The sequence below is a fragment of the Augochlora pura genome, chromosome 8, assembly GCF_028453695.1.
Source record: "Augochlora pura isolate Apur16 chromosome 8, APUR_v2.2.1, whole genome shotgun sequence".
In the NCBI taxonomy this organism is placed as follows: domain Eukaryota; kingdom Metazoa; phylum Arthropoda; class Insecta; order Hymenoptera; family Halictidae; genus Augochlora; species Augochlora pura.
In genome coordinates this window covers 2843944-2870046 of record NC_135779.1, presented here as the reverse complement: position 1 = coordinate 2870046, position 26103 = coordinate 2843944, and the positions used below count along the sequence as shown (strand labels likewise).

Genomic DNA, 26103 nt, shown 5'->3' with positions numbered 1-26103 from the left:
CAGACGTCTTTTGGGAAGTTTGCAGCGTTCGCGCATCAAAGCACTTCCGCCAAGGTGCCGTAAATTGCTGCGCGTCTCCAATTTTGCCTGTTACATTAGGCTGGCTAGGCGGCCGGGACCCGGCTGTTCCGCGAATGCCTCTGATAACGATATTTCGGCTTGCACACGTTCCATCGACCGACGACCCCCGCCGCTCGAGCATTCGGCTCTTTAAACAGACCTTCGCGGAAAACAGTCCTTTCAGCGGCGGCTTCGACTCGGTCGAATAGAACCGCGATAAAGAAACTCTATTCGAAAGAGCTGGCAGGTTTCTCTTGGCTGACCGAGGTCTTGGCACGTGCACCCCCCCGTTATCGGTGCTTCGCAGGGTTTTGCGATCAAGGAATTCGCCCGCCAGAATGTCGCGAAGGTGGAGAAATAGCGGATCCGGACGAGCGGTGGTCGAAGCTACGGTCGCCATGACAATGGCTATCGATTCCTCCGTTTCCTTCTTCTTCTTCTTCTTCTTCTCCTTTGCTCGAGCATTCTCTCCGCTTCTTCCTCCTGTTTACTTGCTTCGTCCGGACCACCTTGCAGCCTCCGTTCGCTCTTGCACCGCTGCAGGATTCTCTTAACCTTTCGCAATACGATTTCTTTCACGACTACATCGGTTAACCCTTGTTTGTGACAAATAAATTCTTACCCGAGCCAAGTAATCTATATTTACCGTTTGACGACTTTTACTCCAGTGTTTAAGTATTGGTAACAGAAGGATAGAATTTTATTTGCCGAACTGCTTAACGAAGTTGTAACTGTTCAACCGGTTCGTCCACTTTCGATCTCGGTGACACACAAAATCTATAAACGTGTTTTTCTCGAACCTATGTTGCCTGAACTGGTCAATATGATATCTCGAGATCTAGTGGCCCGATTTCTTGTCCAATAGACCGTATCACGAGTATATGTAATCATTATTTTATAAGTTTATAATTATACTTATTTTCTAAATTTTATTTAGTTTACTAAAGTTGAAAGTGAAAGGACAAAAACCGATATTCTAAACTTCATAATGCTGCCGTCTTTTTCCTTGTAAAAATCTGAAAGTAGTGTTGAAAAAGTAACAAACACATACGAAAAATGCTGATCAAGGCAGTTGCATAGTTTCCTGACAAAAAATATCAAGAAGGATGAAAAACAACGAAATATACTAAAAAAAAAACAAGTTTACTAAAAAGAAACCTTTTAATTTTGAAAGTTAACTCATCAATTAAGATGAGCCGAAAAGAGCTCCAGTTTACCGAAGAAACGATCGTGATTTCGAGACGCGCCACCGATTCCGCCTGTGCGAATTCGGCTTCCGATATTTGCTCGTTTCCCCCGCACTGATTGGCGGTTCGTTTGACGCGTTAGACGGCTGTGCGTCAAACGAGCTGCATCGATTGCAAGCTGCATCTCGAGTAACATCGTTCCCGCGATAATGACATCTGGCTGACATTCAGCGGAAATTTCGCAAAAACCCAGCCGATGATTATGCTAGCTACGTCGGCCAAAGCGATCGAATGCCAGTCCAATTAAGTAGCCGGCCAAGCAGCATCCTGTTTGCGAGTCCTGGCGGCCCGGCGTATCGCGACGTCAAAGCTTCCGGTGCATCGTAGATGTACTCCGCTCCTGCGGACTCCGGTACACGTTTCTGCAGCCGCTCGTTCACGGTCAAAGATGGCTCTGGCACGGTCAAAGCGAGCCCGATCACGATCATTGAATTGCTTTGCCGTTCGGGAATCGCATTTCGGCCAATGTATGGAGCTCCTCTCCCCGTCCGCGATCTTTCGCCGCTGGCTGTGAGAGACGGCGACGCGTTCCATCGCCGAACGGATGCAGTTTTGCATTTCGAACTTCGACCTCGCCGTTCCACGGGCCTCGGCTCGCCCGTTTATCCGAGCTTATGAATGATTCATTCGCGCGATACGTCGTAGGTATATACGGCGCGAGCTGCCGGCGCTCGGGAAAAGACGGAAGCAGATGCGCGAGAGTGTGAATTACGAGGGTCGGTCAATAAGTAAAGGATACAAATAACAAATGGACCGCTTATATTGAAAGTGGTGTAAGTCTACTTTTTATCAAAAATAAGATATCGCATAAATTATCATCAATTTAGTATTGACTTTTTATTTATAACTAATCAATATTCAATATCTCAAAAATACCAATGCGTTCCTGAATTTAAAATTGGCCAATAAAAGAAATTACAGCTCGTAAATATATATTATTTTGGCGCAATTAATTTATATTTTTGAGTCGACTAACATATGCTATCCTTTAATTTTATTGAAACGACAGAAAATAGATTTGCAATACTTTCAAAACGGTTTAAATAATTTCGATTGCTGTTTGAAACGCGTGTATCAACGGGCTCAACTTTTTTACACCCTTTAGCGAATCAAGCATTCGATGGGCGCCACGAATTTTATGGGATTTTACCGAACCGAGAGGAATATTGTTCAGACGGGAATCCTCCCATCGAAATCCTAATCCCATCGAAAATTCTACGCAACGCTACCGCGTGTGCTATTTCACCTCTCATACTCTCGCAAATCATGCAACAACCACAACGCCGAAATTCATCATCCCATAACAATTTATGAGCTTTCAGGCTTACGCGCCGCCCAATATACGGTTCGGGCTTTCGGGCGCGAACTGCGTTCTTGCGGAATTATTTTCTCGGCGTAGTGCAAACGTGTTGCGGGCCGGTTTCGTCATGAGATGGAAAGTCACACTGACACTCTAATTGTCACTCGACCTCCGACGAAGCCAGAGCTGCGAAATCATTTCAATTTCGCTAATATTAAAGCATCCGTAGTTCTAAATATGAGTTCGCAAACGAGCCTCTAGATGCTACGATCTCTCAAATTTCTCAAAAAATTTCAATATCACCCTAACATAAAGGAATTACAGTTTCTTAAAAACAATTGTAAAATAAAGAATAAAAGAAATATTTCGATCCAATTAAAATTATTTTCGTCGGTTTGCTAGTTCAATAGGAGTAATAATAAAGACTGCACGTTCGCGTGAAATGATGCAGCTACAATGCTCGCGAGACGTCGGAAAAATGTTAAGAATATGCAACGTCGGTTCTCGACACTCGCCGAAAGTTTATTATTTATTTTATCTATTTTATTTATTTTTATTTATTTTTATTTGCCGCTCAGTACAAGTCCATCTCGCAGTGAACACGCCAAGCATATCTATTAATCTAATTAGGAAAATCTGCGGTAATAAATCACGAACAATGCGGCAATGTTCGTTAACAGGTAATGGATGCCCCTAATAATCCCACACGGCTAACTCCATACTAATTTAAGGAAGTATTTTCCCAAAGCATACAAGAGTTAATTCATTAAAGCTCGCGCGGGGCGAGGGGAGAGAAGCGCCGGGCACAGAGCGGAACGCCCGTGCACGACAGAAAACGCGTCGATCACAGGGAGAAACGAGCCGCGATTTATCCGGGCCCTGCGAGCGTTGGCCAGCATTCACCGTGGCACCGTGGCACCATGGCGCGCGCGGCAACAACCGCCGTAGAAGCTCGTTTAATCCCGTATGGTCGTTACCCGTGGGTCCGCGCGAACGCACTAACGAGCTTCGCCCGGGAGAAATAAAACCGCGGAGCCCCTTCAGAGATCGGGGATTCAAAGTTCCGCGAATACGCGCGGTTGTTTGCATATTCGCGGCCATAGCCGCCGCAGGAAAAACTCCTGTCCCGCGGAACTTTTGTTTCCGCGTTCGTGTCAGACTTTCGTCGAGAGAGAGAGAGAGAAAGAGAAAGAGAGACAGCCCACGGTGGGAGTAATTAACGGGAATCGCTTCGCGCTGGGGTTCGCGGATACCGATTGGCCGCAGAAACGCTTCGATCCTCCGCTTGGACGTCTCGCGTTTCCGAGGAAAGTAGCATCGGAATCTGATAAGCCGATCTTTATTACTTTCGGAACGATATTAGAGTCGTATCTGGTCGCTTCACCCGCGCCGAGGCGAATCTTTTACGATTTTATAGGGAATTTGTTACTGAAACTGCTCCGCTTTGGTGGAACGCACGGCTGTAACAACCCTTGCCAAAAGCCAAAACTTTTACGACTTTTTCGGTTATAAAAAGACTGTATTTTACATAACAATAAATGTACAAAGATTGATATAACGAAGATATATAGCTGAACTTTGAAACACTGCGAACATTGAAAGTATATCAGGAGATTTTTGTATCATTTTCAACCCGATGAAATTATTCAGGGAAAAACATTCTTATTTATCCATTTCGCATAGATAAGATCGGATTTTCATCGGGAAAAAGTAATATCTTCGGTGACTAATGGCAATAAAAAATAATAGAATTTGATGTTGAAATGCTTGTTTTAACCGCAATTTTTAATCAACGCTAATCGCGTGGTTCTCGAACGTAATGGACGTTCGGAAAGCAATACAGGCGCGCTCACATCGATAAGAGGAATTTGATTATTTCGCAAATGAATTTTGATGAAACAGGTTTCGAAACTATCCAACGGTCTGTCTATTATAAATAACAGCCCCGCTAATTTAAGTTTAGGTCCCCGTCAGATTTCGCCCGGTTCCGTTTCTCCGATCGCGTGTCGCCGAAACGAAACAACTTTCACGCGTGCGGCGCTCGCGCGGCCGTTCGATCGCGAAATACTCATTCCGCGGAAACTTTCGAAACCAGAAGAATGCCGGCTTCGATCCGCTGGGTTGCAGCCGGTCGCGGGTCTACGATTTTCCGATCTATTTTTCGCCCGGAACGAACGACGGCAAGAACTCCCTTGTATCTGTTTCTCTTCGCGTACAGCTAGACCGTCGAGTGTTTGCATATCACGGACGCGTTTCGCAGTTACGATCATTGAAATTCAACGATCCCCCGATGCTTCGCCGTGTACACGTGCTCTACTTCGCCGTGTACACGTGATGTACTTCATCGGGCACACGTGCTCAACATCATCCGCATGTTTTAAAACTTCGCCGACGGATAAATAATTCTGCCTTCTACGATACGTGGGACGACATTTTGTTCATACCTCGAGCAAGACGTAATTTAAAAATAACGATTTGAAGTCGCGTTAATAGATATTCAATTGAGGGAATATCTCGACGGCAAAATGCAGCCATCTTTTCAATTATTTTTGTCCTTCTGTTTCTCGCTTCTTTGTTTCAATTATATGTCATTGTATTTCAATTATGTGTTCTTCATTGGGTCAATTAATAGCGAAGTGAAATACTGATTATTTCAGTATATTTATTTCTGCACTACAATTTTGTGTGACGTTTGAAAATAACATTGAATAATACACAGGACAAATTAATATAGAGAACGTGCAGCAATTTTACTAATATCGATCACATTGCTCAAAGCCATGAACACGTTCGGAATATATTAGATTCCAACCAGGTACCACGAAATTTAATTAAACGAGGAGATTCACGTTTTCCTCGAAGCGCTGTGAAATCAAGGAAGCGTCCATATAGTTTTGAGTGAATCTTTTACCGTTGGTACACCCGTCACGGTACAGCAACCGACTCGATTTCTATGGAAATATCGCAAATCGTGAAACCCGTCTATGTTCCGTGGGCGTTCGTTCAACGAGCTTGGTATTTCAATCGAAGGGAATGGGCGTTCGCCGGAATCGCTTCCGAGGGATCCAGTGTTTCCGCTTTCGGAAGCTCGCGCGCGTAAGAGGATTCGCGCGGAATATCGAGACGAAGGGTACGGCGCGAAGGTTTTTGAGCGTGTCGCTACGTAGTCGAGTAGATTTGAAGTTTTCTGAAATGTGCACCGGCACGGTCGCGTCTCCTCGAATCATTTCTGCTTCCCGACTACGTATCGATCCTCCGGTCGTGCATGAATTACATCGCGCTACTGGAACAGTCAAGGAGAACATGAGAAAACTTGTCCACAAGATGTTATCGCGTCGATTCGTTCGCGTCGAATTTATCGCGTCGATTTTATCCATCGACGTGGGATTTTCCCTATCGATCCTCTCCATCGATTCATGCCAATAGATCGAGAGCATTATCGATCCGCGATTAATTACCACGCGGTGGTTGCAAGGAGATATTATATATCAATTGATTGCCACGAAATTACATTGACACTTATTGTTCAGTCCTTTCGGAAATGATCGATTATACTTGATCATATAAAAATTTCTTTCCTTCTTTAATAAACCGTTGAAAATTTAATATACAGATCTCCATAAATTCTTTCAATATTTTCAACGTTTACACTTTCACCTTTCAATTTTCATTATAAACGCAACCAAGATAGTGCTATGATAATTACTTAAAGTCTCTCGACATAAAGTAAACAATTTAACCCCTTCGCCATGCATTTTCTTCGACCGAAGTTACACTCAAAGGTCCAAGGTCTGCCTGCCGTGAGAACTGCGACGCGCGAAATTGAAGGTCATCTCGTAATTATCCCGGGATAATCGCGATTACGAAAGTATGCGGATAAATACTTTCGAGGATCGTGCCGCGTGGAAGGCGTCGCGGCGTGGTGTCGCGATAACCATCGTAATTGTTGATTTTCCAGCAAATTGCACGAGCGTCAAAGCGTCGCATTCACCTCGCAAGCCGACAGACAAGAGCGCCGATCGTTATCGTTGGCGTCCGCGTTTTGCCGGTCGCGCGCGCGCTCGCGCGGATCCCGTTCCGTCTCGCGCGCGTCTCGGCGCTTCTCTCGCATCTTCCGGCGCTTCGAGACCGCGTGTCGACCGTTTCCGCGAAATCGGGGACTGGCCGCGGAAACCTCGTCATTTCCATACGTTATCGGGGAACGCGGTTCGTGTAGACGCGGCCGTAATGGCTAAGATCGCGTGCCGCGATCGCCGCGAAACGAAGCGGAGCGGAGGAGAGCAGTCACGATCTGGGGTCTTCGAGCCGCGCGAGCCAGGCTGTCCGCGAAGAGAACGATCGGCCGAGAAAAGTTTGTCGTACGAAAGAATTCGAGAAACCCATCCATCCCTCTCTGCCCGGAATCCGTTTCCCCGTAGTCGCTGTCGCGTCGCGTCGCGTCGCCCTTGGTATTTTCTACGGGGCGGAGAGACTGCTGGTGGCACGTTCCTTCCTACCTTGAAACGCAAACCAATTTCAGGCTCCGATGCGCTCACCGTCGCGTTCTCTGCTGCTTCTTTCCTACGGTTCCTACGTTTCCGTGTTTCCGGCTCGTCGATGCGTGCGACCGGCCACGCTGTCAACACACCGTCGTTCGAAACCCGCACCAGCTGGGTGGACGAACCGCCCCCCCCCCCCGATTCGTAACTGCATTGTTAGGTCTGTCACGGTCCTGTATAAGCAATCAATTAAGCCGACGAGTCTCTGGACCGATGCGGCAAACTGTGACTGGCCCGGTGACAAGATTCTATCCGTAAATCACGGCTCACGGTGGCACGTTTTCCTAAAATGTCGGCCTGAATTGCATCTACTTTATGAAAATTAGTTCTCATGTTTTTAAAGTTGCTGGATTTCACACGATGAGGGAGAAAGATAGGAATAAAATTTTATTCGACACTCTCGAATAAAACTCGATATAAATAAAAATTCGTATAAGAGATCGCTCGATTAAAAATTCGTTTGTACAAGCATTCGCGTGATTAAGAATTTATTTGTACAAGAATTCACGCGATTAAGAATTTATTTGTACAAGAAATCACGCGATTAAGAATTTATTTGTACAAGAATTCGCGCGATTAAGAATTTATTTGTACAAGAATTCGCACGGAAAATAATCGTTTTAAATGAAAATGATGGAACATAAAATGTTCTTTTCTCACGGATTATTTATTTAATGCTTCCATAACAAGCACGACTGGAATCTCCAGAATTGCGAGAAAACGCAAATTGGAGAACATGGTAGAAGCCGCAAGCGCACCAATAATCGTTCAAATCCGGTAGAATCGAGTTAATCGTCGAACTCTCTCACGAGGAACCGATAACAAGACTTAGAATCCTAAACGACTTTCGCCAAGAAGATGTTCCCCGTTAAAGAGATCGTTGCATCGTTACCGGGAATAGTTGATCAACGAGCTGCGCTTCCGCGGAAACTTCGCTGAACAAAATCGCGCAACAGCGTACCTAACCCTGTACCGAAGACCAAGTTCTCCAGTTTCTGCGCTCCGTGCAGAATACACGGTGCGGAATTCAGCAGAAACAACCGAACGACGGGATGCGGTATCTAATCGGCGGCCCGAGCATTCATCTTTACGTGAAACGTGCGGCATAACTTCGCCCGTTATCATACTCGAGATTGCTTTAACGTTTCTACCGCGCTTCCTTTTTACTTTGAATACGAATTCGAAGTAAAAAGGAAGCGCTTCCGGTCGAGCTCGGTTTGCCCTGTTTCTTTGATTTCCCGACGTTCGGTGGTCACTGGAGCGACCTCGTGCATCCTCCTATCGCTAGTGTATCTTAAACAACAGAATGATATCTTGCCTTGAAATTCTGGGTCTATGTAAGATAAATACTTCTGTCTGCTCGCTGTGAACTAGTTCTACATTTTCTCTGCTGATAAGTCACTCTTATAACTGCTAATCATCGCTACAAAACAATCGATTTCTCCTGCTCGCGATGTGCCTTCAGACATGCGCTCCCACTGTATCGTTTAACATTTCTTGTAGTAATTCTATTTATGCGTGTTTATTAATCTATATGTGTGAACCGTAATAAGGTATGTCACACGTAAATAAATAAATAAATAACATAATATTAATAATAATAATATAATGAATACTCTCCAACGAGTCAGGCTCTTAATGCAAAATAAATGTTATTAATGTTTTTTGAATCGAAAGAAAATTTGATTCTTCCCACATCGATTCCGAGAATGAAAGTAAATATAAAGATAATTTAGAACGACGAAAGTCTAATGCGGATGCGAATGAAACACAGGTCAGCGAGCGTTCTAGAGAACCTATTGTTCTGTTGCCAAAACGTGACCCGCGCGAACGCGAAACTACGGCGTGGATGTTACATAAATCGTCCGCAAAACGGCCTGTATTCTTACAAGAGCTATCATCCTTGTTTTCCAGGATAGACTGACCGGGGTTGTGCCGAGGGGGAATTAGGTGATGCGCCTATCTCTCAGAGACGCGACACCTGCACCTTGTTCCTGTTGGCCGGCGTCGCCTGGACTTTGATTTTCCGGGTCATCGGGGGTGGCAGTTCTAGGGGAACGGTCCTAGGGGACAAGTGACAAAAAGACAATTGCCGAGCCGGGAATCCGAAAAGCAACGACGACGACGACGACGACGACGAGGGCGGCAGCCTACACGGAGCGCCTCGTCCTGTACGGCGCTCTTCAAACTCCGATAGCAAGGAGTTATGGTGTCTCGTACATGCGATGACTGCGGCTGCAGCCGTGGCACTGTGGCATCGTGCCCACGTTTACAAGGCGATCGTTTGCGTCGTCCTTGCTCTGATCGCCATACAGTATTTACTTAGCGGCGTGATCGATCGCCGTTCAATAGAGACGATTTTCACCATAAACGCTACCAGGTACGTTCACAATTTTGCAAACGCCCACCGTATCGATCGGATTGTTCGATCCTTTATCGGACGCCGGGTTATATTTTGCACCGACCCGTGAAATGTTCGCAATTCATAACTTCTTGTCGTGTGTCTTATCAGATCGTAATGCTACTACCGTATATTTCGCGAATATCAGAAATGTTATTTATTTAGCTCGAATCTCGTAATCAGAATATTGAACTTAATATGGCGATTTAATTTCAACGTCTGTAACATTGTCCATGGTGAATGCCGAATAACTCGATAAATTAATTCGAATTTTCGAGCAATTTCCGACCGAATATCGTAGTTCTCGACGATTTTAACAATGGAAGAAATAAACGATAAATCCTGACCGTATGTGCACCGCATGTACGCTATCGAATTTACGTGTTCACAACTTCTGGAATAAATCGTACAATCCTGATGTCATCGCTATGTCCGCATTCATATTTACACGGCGAAGTCGTGAACTTTGTTATAGCAGGTATTTCGATGGCTATCGCAACTAATTCGCCACGGTTGTATTATAATGCGACAAACATTTCATTGCTCCTACGAAAATTGCATTTCTGTGGAACAAGAGACCGCCGTGAGTCGCGCAAGTTCGTTGATTACGTTTAAATTGAATCGTGCCTGGCCGCATCGTTGAAATACCATGTCCAGCCTCGTCGTTGCGAATCGTTTCTTCGAGCAGCTCCCGCGATAGTTTTAACGGTAATAACCGCCTTCTCCGAGCGAGCGATCGATCAACGATCCCGGGAACAGCTCGGCAAGCGGCGCGGCGCGGCGAAGAAAGCTCGTCGAAAATTCTGCGATCGTCGCCGAAGCTCGGAGGATAAAGGGGAACGGCACGCGATTATCCGCGCGGAACTTTCGAGGAGCGACTTTTAAAAGACAAATTGTCGGCCCCGCCGAGAGGATAAACAATCCGGCGAGAGCGTCGCGGCAAATTGCCGTGGCGTTCCGACGCGCAGCGACGATTGCAGGTTCCAAGTAAATTCCCGAGAAAATTCATTCCAACGGCGTCGCCGCGGCACGTGCATTCCGCTAGAGTACGTGATCTCGTTACTTCGTTAGCGGTCATTTAGATTGTCCGTTTGCGGAAGCGGTCGCTAACGATCCTTTGACCTTTGCGCAGGCCGGACCGCCGAAATCGCGTTGCAATTTTTAGCCTCTCCTTCTCTGACCGGCGCGATCCACCGCGACGGATCGAGCGTTTCGCAAATACAGTCCGGGAAACGGAGGCTGGGTTAATTAAAAAACTGTAGCGCGTTTAACGGGCCAGTCTCGCTCCCGGCATTTTTGCCGGATTTACGGCCGAACCGGCAACGGTTAATTTGAAATTTCGCCAACGGCGCGTGACAACAATTTGTTACATCTCGCGGCTCGTTTCGCCGTTGCGCTACGAGACGCTGCGCTGCAGAGTGAGTGCCGCGGAAAGGGGCGCTGCGCGCCGAGGCACGTCCTACCGCGGCGAACCGAGATGCAGTTATTTGTCGACGTTTTGCGTCGTTTCCTGTCACGCGCCGCGCATTAAGTCCCAGCGACCGCTAGCGAGAAACTTTCTGCGCGCGGTTCCTTCGTCGGTACGACGGAAATGAATTTGATTTCCGCTTAATTCGCTTCGATTGGAAAGCCTCTACCGTTCGGGACGCTCGCACCTTCCCGAGGACGATAGAGCATTGATCGCCCGCTCTTTCAGTATCAGCATTCCTCGTTGGTCGAATACGTTTTACACGCGATCTGCTCTATCTACGACGACGAGTAAGCAGAACTACTTGCTGTACGAATCAATAAACATCAAACGAGATGCTTGAACTAAATCATTGTTCTACTATCCGAACGTTCGCGACACTCAACTGTTCGCATTCGAGAGTTCCGGAGCGGAGCCGTTCGAAATATATCGTGGAGAGCTCCGCAACGGAGACATTGAAGATAAATTGTCAATAGGTCCGCTCCGGTGCCCTCAACTGTAAAGGGTTAATGGCAGAGAACCGGTTCAAGTGCGATCCGAGTTCAATAGTCTTTCGGCGATACGAGAGCTTTTAATCCAAGTGTCCCTCCGCTTGTAAACTAAAATGGATAACTTGACGTAACCCTGAGCGTTTCCCTTGCGTCTCGTTTTCATAGTCGTCGAGACCGGAAAGTATGAAAACGAGCCGCGAGGGCTCGAATAATCGTGTCTGGTTTGCCCGTGTTGTCTATTTTTATTTACGAGTTGATTGCCAGTTGGAGAGAATTTACGGCATGTACTCTATACGTTGCGAGTGGTTTGCGTGTTTGTTTGTCGTATATTGGCTCTGCGAAGGTCTCACGTAGTCCCTCGTTTCGGGCGTATGAAACGGTGGAATATAAAAGAACGCTCGCGTCTCTATTCGATGATGTATCTTAATGGTGATACGGTGAAGTGTAGCAGCGACGGCGATGGAAGGAGATAGAGGAGCTCGTAGAAATGTCTTTATCCACGGGGAGTTCACGTGATGTACAACCATGTGGTCGTTTGTACGCGAGCACTTGTCTATACTCTGGTACGAAGTTTACTCTCGTAAAATACTATACCGTTATCAAGAAGCGTTGATTAACGGAAAAAGCGTACGATCGTGCGAACGAAGACGTAACGCGAGGCATTAGGCACGAGGTTGGTTTACGGCGTGAATCAGATAACACGCAACTGGGTATTCGTAGCAGCTAGACTTGCCCGAATTTGATTGGAGTATACAGCAATTTGCCGACGATCCGGGGGATCCGCGACAGTTCAAGACAAGTGGATCACCGGCTCTGCTTGTACAGCGTATTGCGCGACGACCGGTGGCGTGCAGATACCGCGCGTAAATGCAAACAACCAGTCGTTTGAACAGCTACGAGTCGTTTGCGCGGCTAATCGCGCCGGCTCGACACTCGCGGCGGCGTCCTCGTTATTCTCGATCGGATGCCACCGTGGCGGAGATTGTCCCCCATATTTCACCTGGCCGTTTCCAGGAATGTTAAACTTCCCGTCGCGTATCGCGCGCCACGGTATTCCCACCAGGAGGAGAGCCTTTCGGACCGCAAATCCCGCCCCGCCGCGTCCAGCCCCGATAACGCGGCATCCGCCTCGCGATTCGCTTCGGAACGATCGATCGGCGGCTCGCGGAAGTCCTGCAGCGACTCCCACGGGTGCACACGCCGCGATTGTGCGTCATCGTTAAAGGAAACGCTCGCATAAATCTGCCAATCGAACAGGCGATAGCGTACCCCGGTCCGAGGCGTTTGCCGTTGCACGCTGCGTCGAAGCCCGGTGATTTCAGCTGAGAAAAAATCTTAGCTCTGGGGGAGCTGGAAATCATCGCGAAGCGTAGACTTCGAGCTTCGAGTTCACGGTGAATTGGACCGCGACATAAATTGTCGAAAGATTCGGTAGTCGCGTTCGAATTATACGTAATTTTCGAGCTACGTTATCCCAAACAATTCGGCTTGATTCGAGCGACCCGCCAGCGAACTCTCTTTAATTAGAATTCACGTTGATAGGCATTTAGTGACCGAAATAAGTCGGTCGAAGAGGGCTGAGAATAAAACCCGAGGAAGAGTCCAAAGATACTCTCTCTCTCTTTTGGCAATGGCTTTTATTTGTCGCCGAAGCTGACTCTCGTCGTCTCTGTTGTTCGCAGGTACGCCGATCGCGGCTACAGGCATCACTCCCGTGGTCTGATCATTTACGGGCCCGTGACCGTGCCGAGTCTGATACTGGCCAGTCTGAATGCCACTGCGACGAGCCTGCAATGGGCCGGCGCCAGGGGCAACACGAATTTCTCCAAATTGGAGGCCGCTCAGTCCACACGAAACGCGTATCAGCTGCCCGGCACGCAGGAGTTCTCGGTGACGAACTCGACGAATGGCACCACGATGCAACAGTGTCCCCTCGTCTCTCCGAATCTTGGTAAGTTCTCGGCGACCGGTCCGACCGATTCTCAAAGAAGTCAGTCGCGACCGCGCTGTCTCGTCCGCTCGTCTCAACATTTCCCCGCTGTAATTTCATTTCCCTCGTCCCCGTCGTCGTCCCCGTCCCGTTTTAAAAAGCATCGTTTCATTTCATCTCTCGTCGTCTTCCTCCTCTGTACACACGGGGCCGCCTCCGCGGCTATTTCCAATATAACCCGTCAAAGGAATGTTCCGAACAAAAGTTGGTCCTTCGATCGCGTCGCTGTAACTGCGAGCCGCTTTTATCGCTGAATAGCAGCCGCCGGGAATACCGATGCAGCAGCACCGATCGTCGCAGCGTACCGTCGACCGATTAAGATAGTATTTATTTCTGAAAACCGACTGTCTTGGCGGCTGAAGAGGATACTAGACGGCGGTAACCAGTTCAAGACCGACTAAACAAGATCCACCACGTTGATTGGCAATTTGTTAACGAATACGGTTGCCGAGGCTCGATCGAGAACCAATTAGAGCCACGTAATCATAACGGCTTTTGACCCGCGCCAATTGTCTCGATCAGAAGCCATACATAGTTAGCGAACCCTCCAGCAATTATGGAACTAATTCGGTTCCGAATGGCCGAGCATGCGGCGCTTGTTAATTTAACGAAACTGCGAAGTCTTCCCACGAGAAGTTTGAACAGCCCTGTCTTCCGCAGTTGGACCGTTGGCCGTCGGCAAATCGCCCCCGGAGCTGTCGGTGATGGAGAAGGACAAGGCTTTCGCGGACGTGAAGCCCGGCGGCAGAGGATACCCGGTGGAGTGTGTCGCTAGGCATCGGGTTGCTATCGTGATACCGTTCCGCGACCGACCGCAACACCTGCAGGCGTTGCTCTACAACCTTCACCCGATGTTGCTCCGCCAACAGATCGACTACCAGATATTCATTGTCGAGCAGAAAGGTGGGAGCCACACTTTTCGTATTACAGCTTGTCCCCCCTCCCCGCCGTCGTTTACAGCCGTCGAAAGGGAAACTAACGCCGCGAAAAACTCCTTTACATCTGTCACGTGCTCGGTCCACCAACTTTCCAGATCCCAGCAATGCTAACCGCAGACGACAGAAGTCAATGGTTCCACTGTCTATTTCATCGGCGAACCGTCGATCGAAAGAGATATCGCAACGATGAGAACCGAGATTCCTTTTTCCCTCCCTGCCGTTCCGTCCGCGAACCGCCCGTCCCGGAACGATGCCCGCCGCAAACGATACAACCGATCGTTTCGCAGTCTATTTCGAATGGAATTTCCTCGAGCAAGTATCGATTCAAGCTGGAATCATTGAGATTCCTCTTTCCCTCTGTAGCGTCCCACTTGCCAACTTCCCGAGTCCCGGCAGTGCCGCGAACGAGGCGAACCGGTCGTTTCGTTGTCGATTTCCAAAGTATCGACCGGCTTTTGGTCCGCGAGTGCTGGGCCGGTTGCATAATCGCGCGACGGTCGCCGAATCCGCCCGCTCGTGCGACGCGAACCCCTCGCGAACGAAAGCCCAACGCGGACGCGCGCCGTTGATCTCACGCGTGTCCGCGGGAGCAGCGCCTTTACGTAACGCGACCTAATCGTTGGAACGAGGAGAGGAACTGTGTTGGAAGACGGGCCACGCGACGCGACGCGACGCGTCACCGCAATGCGGCATCGGCTCGGTGCATCCGATGCACCGGCAGCCGCCGCGCCGCGAGGACGGGACTCTGGACGCGTTGCACCGGCACGACACAGTGTCTTAACGCGGCTTTAATTGCTTGAAACGGGCCTGGACACGGTTTCGCCCTGCCGCCTCTTTGCAATTCAGATCCCGCTTTCTTATTTCCATCTACGATCCCCTCTCCTCCTCTCCGTCTCCGGAGCTTCTTCCCCCGGCTACTCGAGATTAAAACACAAAGTCAGCCATCGCGAATAGTTCGCTTTGCATAATTGCCAGCATCTTGAATATTTGAATATAACCGGCAAATTCAGCCCGGGCTCGCTATAGAAGCATGGACCGCCGCATTCACGAAACGATCGAGTTAGTCGCTATTGGAAATGGACTTTGGATTAAATGTACGCTGTGGCGCTCTTTCATAGAAAAATGTCTTTATTCCACGAGAACCTAACGGTGCTATTTAACGAGCTGATGTTCAGCGATGACTGACTTTAGAATCCCGAAAGTAGAACTTCCTATCTCTGGACCGTTTATTGTTCAAATATAATTCAAATAAAAAGAGAAATGCGTGAAACAACAAGATACTATCTTTATCGTATTAAATAAAAATTATAGCATTTAGTGACAGTTTTAACGAAGCAAAAGTTGCTTTAACGTCACGGAAATTGAGACATCTACCCCCTAAAGACGGTCCTGAGAATGTCGAATGTTTCCACCCTCGGACAAGATAACTTCGTCGTAGTTTCCCATAATCCAATAGCCGGGACTCCGGAGTAAGTCCGAAAGACTCGGATAGTACCGATATAACTCTTTGATCGGAAGAGTGCGAATAGCGGGGAGGAATGTTAGCCGAGGTGCAACCGCACGTCGGACGACCGCGTCGCCGTATCCCTCGAGGAGAATCCGCGAGTCGGATGACGGCTGAGATCGCGGCGCGGATGCGATGCAATTAGCCGCAGCTGTCGTGGGACTCGCCGCGGTACCGTTAATATCGGATGCGTTCGCCGGGAGCATCGAACAACGTTATTCTTAGTTCGTCGTTACCGTAACTCGACGGTGTACCTATCCCCCACGGTGATCGTCGGTTTCGCATTAACGGGAAACTCCTGGGGCGTCCCCGATCGATCGGAACGCGCCGCGGGAACCTCGGGGATCCGCTCGGGGTCCGTCCGCACCTGCGAGGCAACGATAAACGCTCTGACCGGTGCCGGCGAAACTTTTCAAATTCAATTTACTCGCACTTTTCTCGCGGTCCTCGTCGAGACGATAACGTCGGCGTTCAAACAGCCCGCCTGTCTCGGTCTTCGATCTCCTTGTGCGCCTTTAAAGCGGACGAGCGAGGGAGGAAAAAGGCGCTCGGTTTTCTTCGTTATCCTCTCATCCCTGACAGCCTAAATGACAAGCCAGCCAGTCATTAACACCAGAAGAACGACCAGCACGCGTCTCCGTATACTCGCTACGTAATATCAACTCCTTGAATGACGAGACATTTTAACGAATGCACGGCTCGCGCAGGATCAATTTTTCCAGACCTACTTCCGGAGGTAGTTAAATGGTTTTTACATTTCGAAAGCCGCGCCAGAAACCTGGAAAAATTTCGTAAGATTAAAGTAGTTCAGCCGATTGAATTAAAATTTCTAAAGCGGAGTTGCACGAAGAGTCTCACCTGCCCGTTGATACAGAAATTCTAAAAGGATAAATGAAAACCAAATTTTTTTCAGTGCCTTCTGGTTGTGTAAAGGCGCGTTTGTTTTTTACATCCTCCTCGTTTCTGCGCTCGTTATATTGGTTTTCTTACGTAGACGTGGCATGCTAGAATCGCATCTTGGATGAAAAAGCCTCGCCCAACATGCGAGAATTTTCATGCTAGTTCCCGACCCCCGATGTCAATTTAACCGTGAATTATTATATACGGATTGCCTTTGTGCTGGTTAAAACTCTGATATTACCGCGAAAGCAGGAGACGCGGTCTAAAGCTTTCGCCCCCGTCGGGATCACGCGCGTCGTCTCAGCGCGCGTACGACCCCGACCTAAATGCGAGCACGTCCCGCGATTTTGGACCGGTCGAAAACGGTTACGTGGGTTCCAGGCAGCGACGCCTTCAACCGCGCGATGCTGATGAACGTCGGCTACGTGGAGGCTTTGAAGGAGCGACCTTTCGACTGCTTCATTTTTCACGACGTCGACCTACTTCCGGAGGACGATAGGAATCTATATACCTGTCCCGAGCAGCCCAGGCACATGTCGGTGGCAGTTGACAAGTTCAAATACAGGTATCGCGCGGCCGTATCGTCGGCTATGCTGCCCCGTCAGCTATTCGCGGTCGATTCGATCGCGACACGTTCTTTTCTCGTAAACGTGTAACGCCAAAAAACGAACGTCGCGTCCTTTTCAGGTTGCCGTACGCCGATCTGTTCGGCGGCGTGTCCGCGATGTCCCGCGAACACTTCCGCCTGGTCAACGGATTCAGCAACGTGTTCTGGGGATGGGGCGGCGAAGACGACGACATGGCCAATAGAATAAAGGCCCACGGTCTCCATATCTCTCGGTATCCGGCGAACGTTGCACGCTACAAGATGCTCACGCACAAAAAGGAGAAGGCGAATCCAAAGAGGTGAGGACATCCCCTGCATATTCCTCTAAAACAGAATCGTTAGGATTGAAAATGTTACGTCGATTTATAAATAACTTCCATTTCTTCGTCAGACATTTATTATATTTCCTTTCTTCTAATTTATTTCTTTTTAATTGTATTTATTTTGAACCCTTATCTGCCATAAGATTTTTTATTTGATTTTGTCATTCCATATCTTCTTTCCTTTGTTTTAATAGCTCACGTATAATAAAAATTATTCTCGACATTCTCTAATGTCTTTAGAGTTTTGTATTTGACCATAGAGTAATTTTTTTATAAATCATGCGTAAAATCTACAATCTGGCAACAATTAACGTGTCTTATATTAACCCGTCGACTCGGTTTCAGGTACGAGTACCTGAAGACGGGCAAGAAGCGATTCGCCACGGACGGACTGACCAATCTGCAATACGAGCTGGTGGACAAGCAGAAGCCGAAACTGTACACGTGGCTCCTGGTGAAGCTAACGCCTCCGCAGCCCAGCTGATGGCTCCCGTGGATCGGGTAGCGGACGAGACCCGAGCAAGACGACGCTCCTGCGACGCGATCCGCTCCCGGTTCCTAAGCATCAACTCGCGGCGATCAGGCCGCGGATCATCGATCGAATTCTGTGCGAACCGATCGAAACGACTTTCCTTTCCTTTGTCGCGCCGAACGGAACCGTCTCGAGACGGAGACGATCGAGCCTGTACTCGGTACGAACGAGTCCCGACCCGATGGACCGGGTCGCGACCGGTAACGTTAACGTTGGAACCGCTCATTAACATCCTGGCGAGTTTGCTCCTCTCGCGAGCGGCCCGAGTCGGGGACTCGGCCGCGAACAAGGGGAGCGTTGTTACGTGATATATTTTTATTCCTCGTATTTTTTTATCGCAACGATAGGCTAGACACAGCGAGTAGAATTTAGCGTGCGAGCTAACGTGCCAAAGGGGAGTGCGTGTCGCGCGCGAGTTTCGATAGAGAACGGGACGAGCGTGTCGAGCGGACAGGGAGAATACGCCCGGTCATTCTTTCTGGCATCCAACTACTAACGGTATATATTACATTGTACGTATAGGTATACATATACAGGTACATGTACACGCGCATATAGAGGTACGCGCGCGCCGAGGCAAGCGGACACTAGCGATTCGTACAGGTCAGGAGCTTTCGGCGATCGTAGATGCGCGAAATGCTGACACGGGGGACCCTTCGATCCTCGACCACGACGTAATGTACAGGCCTATTAACAGTGCTAACGGAGCAGTTAGTAAAGTCTCCGACAAAGTCAAAAACGCTCCGAGTTTTTTTCAGTACTGCAGGATTAACGCCGTTTTTAACAATGCGATTAACTAGTTCTCAAATTGCAGTCGGTAAAGTAATTCTACAGCTGGGACAAACTGTGAAGTAATTATGATAAGCTCGTGATTACGTCGCGGACGATGATCGAGTCACCCTCGAGTTCGAACTCTTGCTCGAAACAGTTTGGTAACAAAGTCATGGTTGTCAAGTCGCAGAAACCGCGGCGCCCAGTCTAGCGAACGGAGCTAGTGTCATTCTCGTAGATTAGGGTAGATCGACGATAGTTTGCGTCGACGTCTCGAGTCGAAGGGAGGGATGCTTATTTTTTTAAAATTCCTATACGACCGATGACGGCCGTGCACAATGGAGACGGTACTTAAGCATGTTGCGCGACCCGTTCGACGTTGGAACCCTGCGTACTCGAGAACTCTCGTTGTTACTATTTTATACGTATGTACGTCCTCGAGGATCGTGCACACAAGTTATTCGTTACAGACACGATACATCTGTGCGCACCGGGGCTTCTGTTATTTCTCGGATCTACGGATCGCTCAATATTGTAGATCTAAACGACTCTCTATCGTAAGGGGTTGCGAGCGAGTTAGTTAGAGAATAGCGATTTTTCGGAATTTGTTTTCCGAAAATTGTAGGACCTAAAGATACTAAAAAATTCTGCGGTACTCTATAATATAAGTCTTTTTAACCACGAAAATAGTTATCGGATAAACTCCGACAGTATTTGGGAAACAAATGTCTAAAATTCGCTAATTTTTTAGGCCCGCCGATTACGCGTCTGCGGTGACAAGCATGATCGTTTTAGCATTTGTAAAATTTCCTACGGTAGAATCTACCCCTTGTACGCTTGCCAGTGCACGTATAAATTTTGCAAGAATCTCAGATCCAGGCAGGAGAGTAGCAAAAGCTCCGGTGCACAGGCTCCTCGCGAGCAGCTCGCGAAGCTAAAAGCCTGTAGCTCGCGGGAGCGTCGAAGGTTGGAACACGAACGCGCATGCATTCACACGCAGAGACACACAGGCAGACATACACACATACAGAAACACGTAGACACAACATATCACGCGTAAATTATCTGTGAGCGTTGCGATCGTTTGGATTTAATTACTTAAATCGTTAAGGGTGAGAGTACGGGCTGTGAAACTAAATGCACTTTGTTTGCGGCGACACGAGCCTCGCGGAACCGAAAACGCGAGCGCCAAGAGCGAGCGCGCTATAGTGCGAGCACAATAAGGTTAGACCAATTTCCTACGGGGCGAGGATTGTCTGATTAGACGAGCGATTACACTCTAGGTCCCGGAGAACCTCGAGGCGACAGGAGGGAGCGGTTTTCCTCCTGTCGTCGGATGTCGAGCCAATCGATTTCAACTTACCTACTTTAACGATAATCTACCATGTACTATCGCTATCGAATAATCGATAATATCCATAGGTAGCCGTGATAAGCCAGCGAAACATTCGGGGAGAATAATCGAAGCTCCGTCAACGTTCGTCGTTCGAGTCGCCGCGCTTCCCGGACGACGCTCCGAGACGGCGGCGATCGGACGACGACGAAAGAAAGCAGCAGTTATTTTTTCGATGGAATCTTTTTTTAGTTGGACTCGATCGTCGCGTCTGTTTCGCTCGATCGACGATCCCAATCTTGTCTTTCCTCGCTCGATCGGCCGACGCGGACGAGGCCGAAACTGGAAACGCGCCCGTTCGAAGCGGAGAACGCTCCGATAGAAGGACAACGAAATCCCGGCGGGTTCGCGTTTCCAACGTACAACAGTGAACAGAGGTCCGAGGAGACAGATATCCCTACGTACGGAGAATACACGATATCCTCTGAACCACGCTGGAAAATTACAATTTTTCACAAGCTACAGTCGTGTTGTATCGAAACAATAAATCTTGTTAACGCTTATCCCTCGGCATCCTACATCTTCGTCATAACCATGCAGATCGTTCGCTTTCAGGACAATTTTTGAACTAACAAATACTTTACCTCGCTACTCTACGGACATTCGAGATCGAAGATGAATAATTCAGGCTTTTTCGTACAGCAATTTCATTCCTGAATTAATTATTAATTATAAATTACGGAACTACTCTCTGGTGCAGTAGAGTTTTGCGTTTTGCTCGGAAGAGTCACAATTTTCATTGCTAACCTAATATCAACTCAAAATGTAAATATCCACTGAATAATGCGCAGGGATGAAGCGGCCTGCTAACAGACTTTCGACGAGTACAATGCTGTCCGCTGTAAACTGCAAGATTACAGTTCAAATATAACAAAACACACCTGCGCAACCATCGAGCGTCTAAGCCGTCGTGTTTCGCCTCGTTCTCAGAATTTGCTCTATGATACTTCCCATATTTTTGACGGTGAACTTGGTCGTGCTGTTCAAAAGCTGCCGCATGAAATGATGATTCAGCAGCCTGTGGACCAGAGCAGTGGTCTCTTGTTCCTCCAGGTCGTCGTCCCTCAGTTCGCTGTAGACCTCGGTCAAGGCGTCTCTCAGGTTCTTGTGCTTGCCAAGAAGCTCCGGTTTCAGGACGAAAGCTGGCAGCGACGCGTACAACGTGGTCTGGAAAACACGATTTTTCACGCGGTTCGAACGCGACCAGACAGCTGCGACAATTTAGTTATCCTTACGAGACAAACGTCGAGAGACACCCAATACTCGACCGACTCGTGATCGGAGGCCCGAAACTTGTAATCGCTCTCGCCGAAGAACGACTCGTACATCGAATATTCGAGCATCGAGTCTTTGTCGACCGTGATGCTTCTTTGTTCCGAAATTTCGTTGACGGTTGGATCGCTCTTCTGAAACAAAGTTACAGTCGTTACAGGTATGTCATATTAGTGTCTACGACAAGGATCGAGATCCGAGACCGGGACCACGCCCTGTCAGCAGAGACAGATATTCTAAAACTAGTCCTACGACCAAAAATATTTCAATTTTGTCAATTTGTTACGCGTATCGATTAGTTTCACCGCTCGATAAAATTACTGCGTGTCGTAAACAAACGCGTCAGACTAACAGAAGATATACCTGCTCTTCTACAGTGGAGGAGGACTCTGGCGACGAGGAGTGTCGGTAACGCATCCTCTGGTAAAGTTCTTCAACGTATTTCTCTCCTTGCTCGACGTCAGTGCAGACTCTGGTACCGATTGCGAGGGCCAGAGCTTTCGCGAACCCTTCGCGCGGGTCCTCGTCCTTGCAGAAGGCTAACAATAGGGCGGTGTAATTGACGGTGCGCCTGCTGATCGTGTACATCCTGCAGAGTAGTTCCTTAGCCAGAACCAAACGGAGCGTCTCCTCGGTGAGCAAGCAGTTCTTGTCCGAATAATCGTCGGCGCTGAGTTTGCTCAAGTGCATGTCGAACTTGTCGCGCTCCAGCCGGAACAGCTCCTCCTCGTACAATTCCTCGGGGTTGTACTGAAAGTTGTCGACCAGCAGCTCGAACGCGCGTCTCGGTATGTCGGTGCATTCCAGGAACCAGACGGGCGTCCAGATGAACTGGTCCACGGACACCACCTCCTTTAGTTCGCCGTCTTGGATACGGAATCGGTCTCTGGCGATTAGAATGTCCCGGACGGTAGGCACGGGCAGGTCCATCGCGTAGATCAGGAACTCGCGCCAGTCGACGTGGCTCGTCGTCCCGAACAGTCTGAAAATTGCGCCGAGATCATCGCAAGCATCAGAACAGGAGATTCTTTACAAAATATTAGATTGTGTAATAGCCAATTATAAATGTTTTATCTACCCAATTTTAAAGTAGACATTTCCATCATTCATTTAAGCTCTTTTACATAGAAATATCTCTATGAGAAGTATATTAAAATCCATCCCAACTTTTTCTATCACATCCTGTAAACACTAAGATTCAGTAGTCGATTCATTCAATTTTTAAAAATAATCTCGTCATTCTACTATAACTTAATTTACCCTATCTTGAAGAAGGCGCTTCCAGCTTTCATTTAAGCTAAGTTTCCTAGAAATAGCCTTACATTAACGCATCCAAAAATTCACCTAAACTGTCGCTTTGGATTCGTGTAACCTTTCTCATATTTTCCTGGGTGTCAGAGATCCGCGAATGGACTAATTACAGACTCCAATGATAACGATAGTAACCTGCGAACGAGAAGGCAGACGTCTGCCGGTCGTAGCCGGTACCAGCAGCACGGGAGCACCATCGCCTCGCCCTCCTCCAGTCCATGGCCGACCAGGTCTTGAAGAATAAGCACAAACGCGCGCTCGGGCATGATCCCGTGCGGAGCCACGCGTCTAAACACCTCCATCAATCGACAGAGTTGTGCTACGCGGAACCGTGTGTCCGTCTCTGTCTCCTTCAACGTTTCCGGCTTCTTCGTCGGCAATTCTTTCACGAGCACGTTCGATCGGACGATGAAACGGTCAGCATCGAGCAGCATCTCCTTCTCCAGATACCTGCCCTCCTCGATCGCGAAGCAGAACACGGTGGCCATGTCGTTGACGCTCTTCATCTCCGACCAGTATCTAAAACGAGTGCAACGCGATGTCAATTAATCCAACAATTTAAAGCGAACGCATGTCAGATATTTTAATTAACCCCTTTGCATTATAATAACGAGCCAGACTCGTGATTTCATGCGAGATCTACTAAATATGGATATTGTTAATTTCTTTTACGTTGAAATAAAAATAAACTCTTCTGCTATCAAAGCCTAGAAACAGAAGTAGATAAAGACAGTAGAATAAACAAAAATTGTTTGGTAGTATTATTAAAAATATTAAAGATAAATAAGCGATAATCAACGCAGCGCGAAACGAATCGTAGTGCAAGAGGTTAATACTGGGACGATTCTGTGGGTTGCCGGCGACCCCACAATTTGAAATTGCAAACGTGTAAATACATTGATAGCGTAGAACAATAATTGAAAAATCTATTAGAAGGTCTCCATTAACCTTTCCAAGATGTCGTCGTAGATCTTGTGGAAAGCGGTGCGCATCGTCTGCAGAAGGAAAACGAAGTCGTTTTGAGCAGCCGCCCCGATCGCGTCCAGCCTCTCGCGCAGCCGTTGGATCTCGTAATCCGTAGCGTATTTCCGCTCCAGAGCAAGATCCGCTTCGCGACTGGTGTCCATCAGAACTGGCACGTTCTTAGATTCTCGCAATTCACCCTGGACGTGGGTTACGCGGTCGATCATCGCGGAGATCTCGTCGGCGATGCCCTTCGCGTACTGAACGTTCCTCTCTATCGCCTTGACGATCTCTAACTCCTGCAGGTCCCGCGCCGCCTCGTCTTTGTTGACCAGAAGCTCGCGGATCTGCTGTTGCAACAACTTGGTGTCGAGCACGGGCGGATTGACGCGCAGAGGGACTATGGCGGACGTCTTCGCGGAGTCCGACTTGGCCTTGGCCTTCTTGGGAGTCTTTTTTTCAGTCGGCTTCTCCACGGTTGGTTTCGAGAACTCTTCCTGCGGCGGCAGACCGATGATCATCTGCGTTTGGTTGAGGACGATTTTCGGAAACCGCGGGTCCAGCATTGCCTTGCCGGACATGCCGGCATAGTAATCGAGAATCGTGTGCACGGTGTCGACGCACCGGTCCAGCTCCGTTTGGATGATGCCGACGTAGACGTCGAAGAGGACCGTGGACTCGTAGACGGTCCACTCGTCGTCGATGAACCTCACGCGCTCCCGCTCCGCCTCCTGCTTCCTCTTGTCGCACATCTCCCAAAGAGCAGCCTGGAAGTCGGCGAGGCGCCGGTGCATCTCGCACTTCACGTCCGAGTCGTGTCTGGCGTCATCGTCGAGGTCGTTGAACGCCAGGTGAAAGTCGTTCAGCAGGTCCTGCTTGTTGTCCGGACGCTTTATGAACTCCCTCAAGTTCTTCTCGAGATTGCCCTTGTACGGTACGATGCCGGACGTGTGCACGCTCTTCAGGAACAGCAGCTCCTTCAGGTCCTCGAGATACGTCTCCTCCAGGCCCTCCCATAGGCTAGCCAGCACCTGAACGAAGGAAGAGGACGGCAGAGGAAGATCGACCCACTCCCAATGCGGCTCGCCTGGCTTCGCCGGTCGACTAGTCTCCAGGAAGTCGTAGTCCTGGCCGCCCTCCCCCTCCCTGTCCATCTCTATCTCGTAGTCGTTCAGCGAGTCCGCGGTGTCCTCCAGCGTGTCGGTGATCATCCGTCTGACCACCGGCGCCTTCGAGCCGGTGCTCCGCGACTTGACCTTCTCGTACGCCTTCTGGATTTCTCCGAACAGCTCGTCGGAGTTCTTGCTCTGCAACGGCTCCCCGATGATCAGTCTCACCAGCTTCTTCAGCGTGGTCTCGTCCAGGTTGCTGTAGTAGAGGAAGTAGCCGATCTTCCGCGAGGCGTAGAACTTGTCGACGGACGGCGCGTTCTCGGACAGCGTTTCGAACGAACGCTCCACGATCTCGAAGTCCATCGGCTTCTGCGCCACTCGGACGAACAGCTTGGCGAACGTCGGCGTGGGGATGTCGCGGATTCGCTTGATCGGCGTTGGCACCAGTCTCGACTGTCTGAAAGGAACGACGGCGGATCAGAACAGCGTCGAATGAGAGAAGTTAGCCCCTTGCGCTATAATAACGAGTCAGACTCGTGATACAAAGATCTATTAAACACGCGAATATTATTAATCCCTTGCACCATCGCTCCTTTCATGCTGCGACAATTAGCACTTACCCGTACTTAATAATTTTCCTAATAGTACCAGACAATTTTTGTATCCCGTATTGTCTTCTTTAACCCTCCGTTTCCTATGCCGGAGTCATTCGTGACTCCATCCATCCATCCATCCATCCGTCCATCCATCCATCCGTCCATCCGTCCATCCGTCCATCCGTCCATCCGTCCATCCGTCCGTCCGCCGTCCATCCAGAGTTTCGAGAAGGTATTCTTCAGGAACAACTTCGAAAAATTACCTTCTAAAATTTCGGATTTTTGTATCAGGAGATCATGAGTTTCGAGGAGGTATTCTTCAGGAAAAACTTCGAAAAATTACCTTACAAAATTTCGGATTTTTGTATCAGGAGAACATGAGTTTC

General features: G+C 48.6%; 2 protein-coding genes across 5 annotated transcripts in view; one reads left to right on the top strand and one right to left on the bottom strand.

Moving 5' to 3' along the window:
• LOC144474143 (beta-1,4-N-acetylgalactosaminyltransferase bre-4) overlaps positions 1-20966 on the top strand; it is a 52073-nt gene extending 31107 nt beyond the window's left edge. For all 4 annotated transcript variants that reach the window (XM_078188721.1, XM_078188722.1, XM_078188724.1 and 1 more), the window contains exons 2-7: positions 9060-9525; positions 13188-13456; positions 14156-14398; positions 17219-17402; positions 17525-17743; positions 18113-20966. In XM_078188721.1, the coding sequence (XP_078044847.1) occupies positions 9371-9525; positions 13188-13456; positions 14156-14398; positions 17219-17402; positions 17525-17743; positions 18113-18251 (1209 nt within the window). In that variant the 5' untranslated portion in view covers positions 9060-9370 and the 3' untranslated portion in view covers positions 18252-20966. The remainder of the gene's footprint in view (positions 1-9059; positions 9526-13187; positions 13457-14155; positions 14399-17218; positions 17403-17524; positions 17744-18112) is intronic.
• Positions 20967-21043: 77 nt separating this feature from the next.
• The window catches only part of LOC144474456 (sperm flagellar protein 2), a 5910-nt gene continuing 850 nt past the window's right edge, over positions 21044-26103 (bottom strand). Inside the window, 7 exon segments of the mRNA XM_078189300.1 lie at positions 21044-21056; positions 21345-21670; positions 21672-21869; positions 22099-22717; positions 23182-23565; positions 23995-25578; positions 25806-25983. Coding sequence (XP_078045426.1) covers positions 21044-21056; positions 21345-21670; positions 21672-21869; positions 22099-22717; positions 23182-23565; positions 23995-25578; positions 25806-25983 — 3302 coding nt within the window.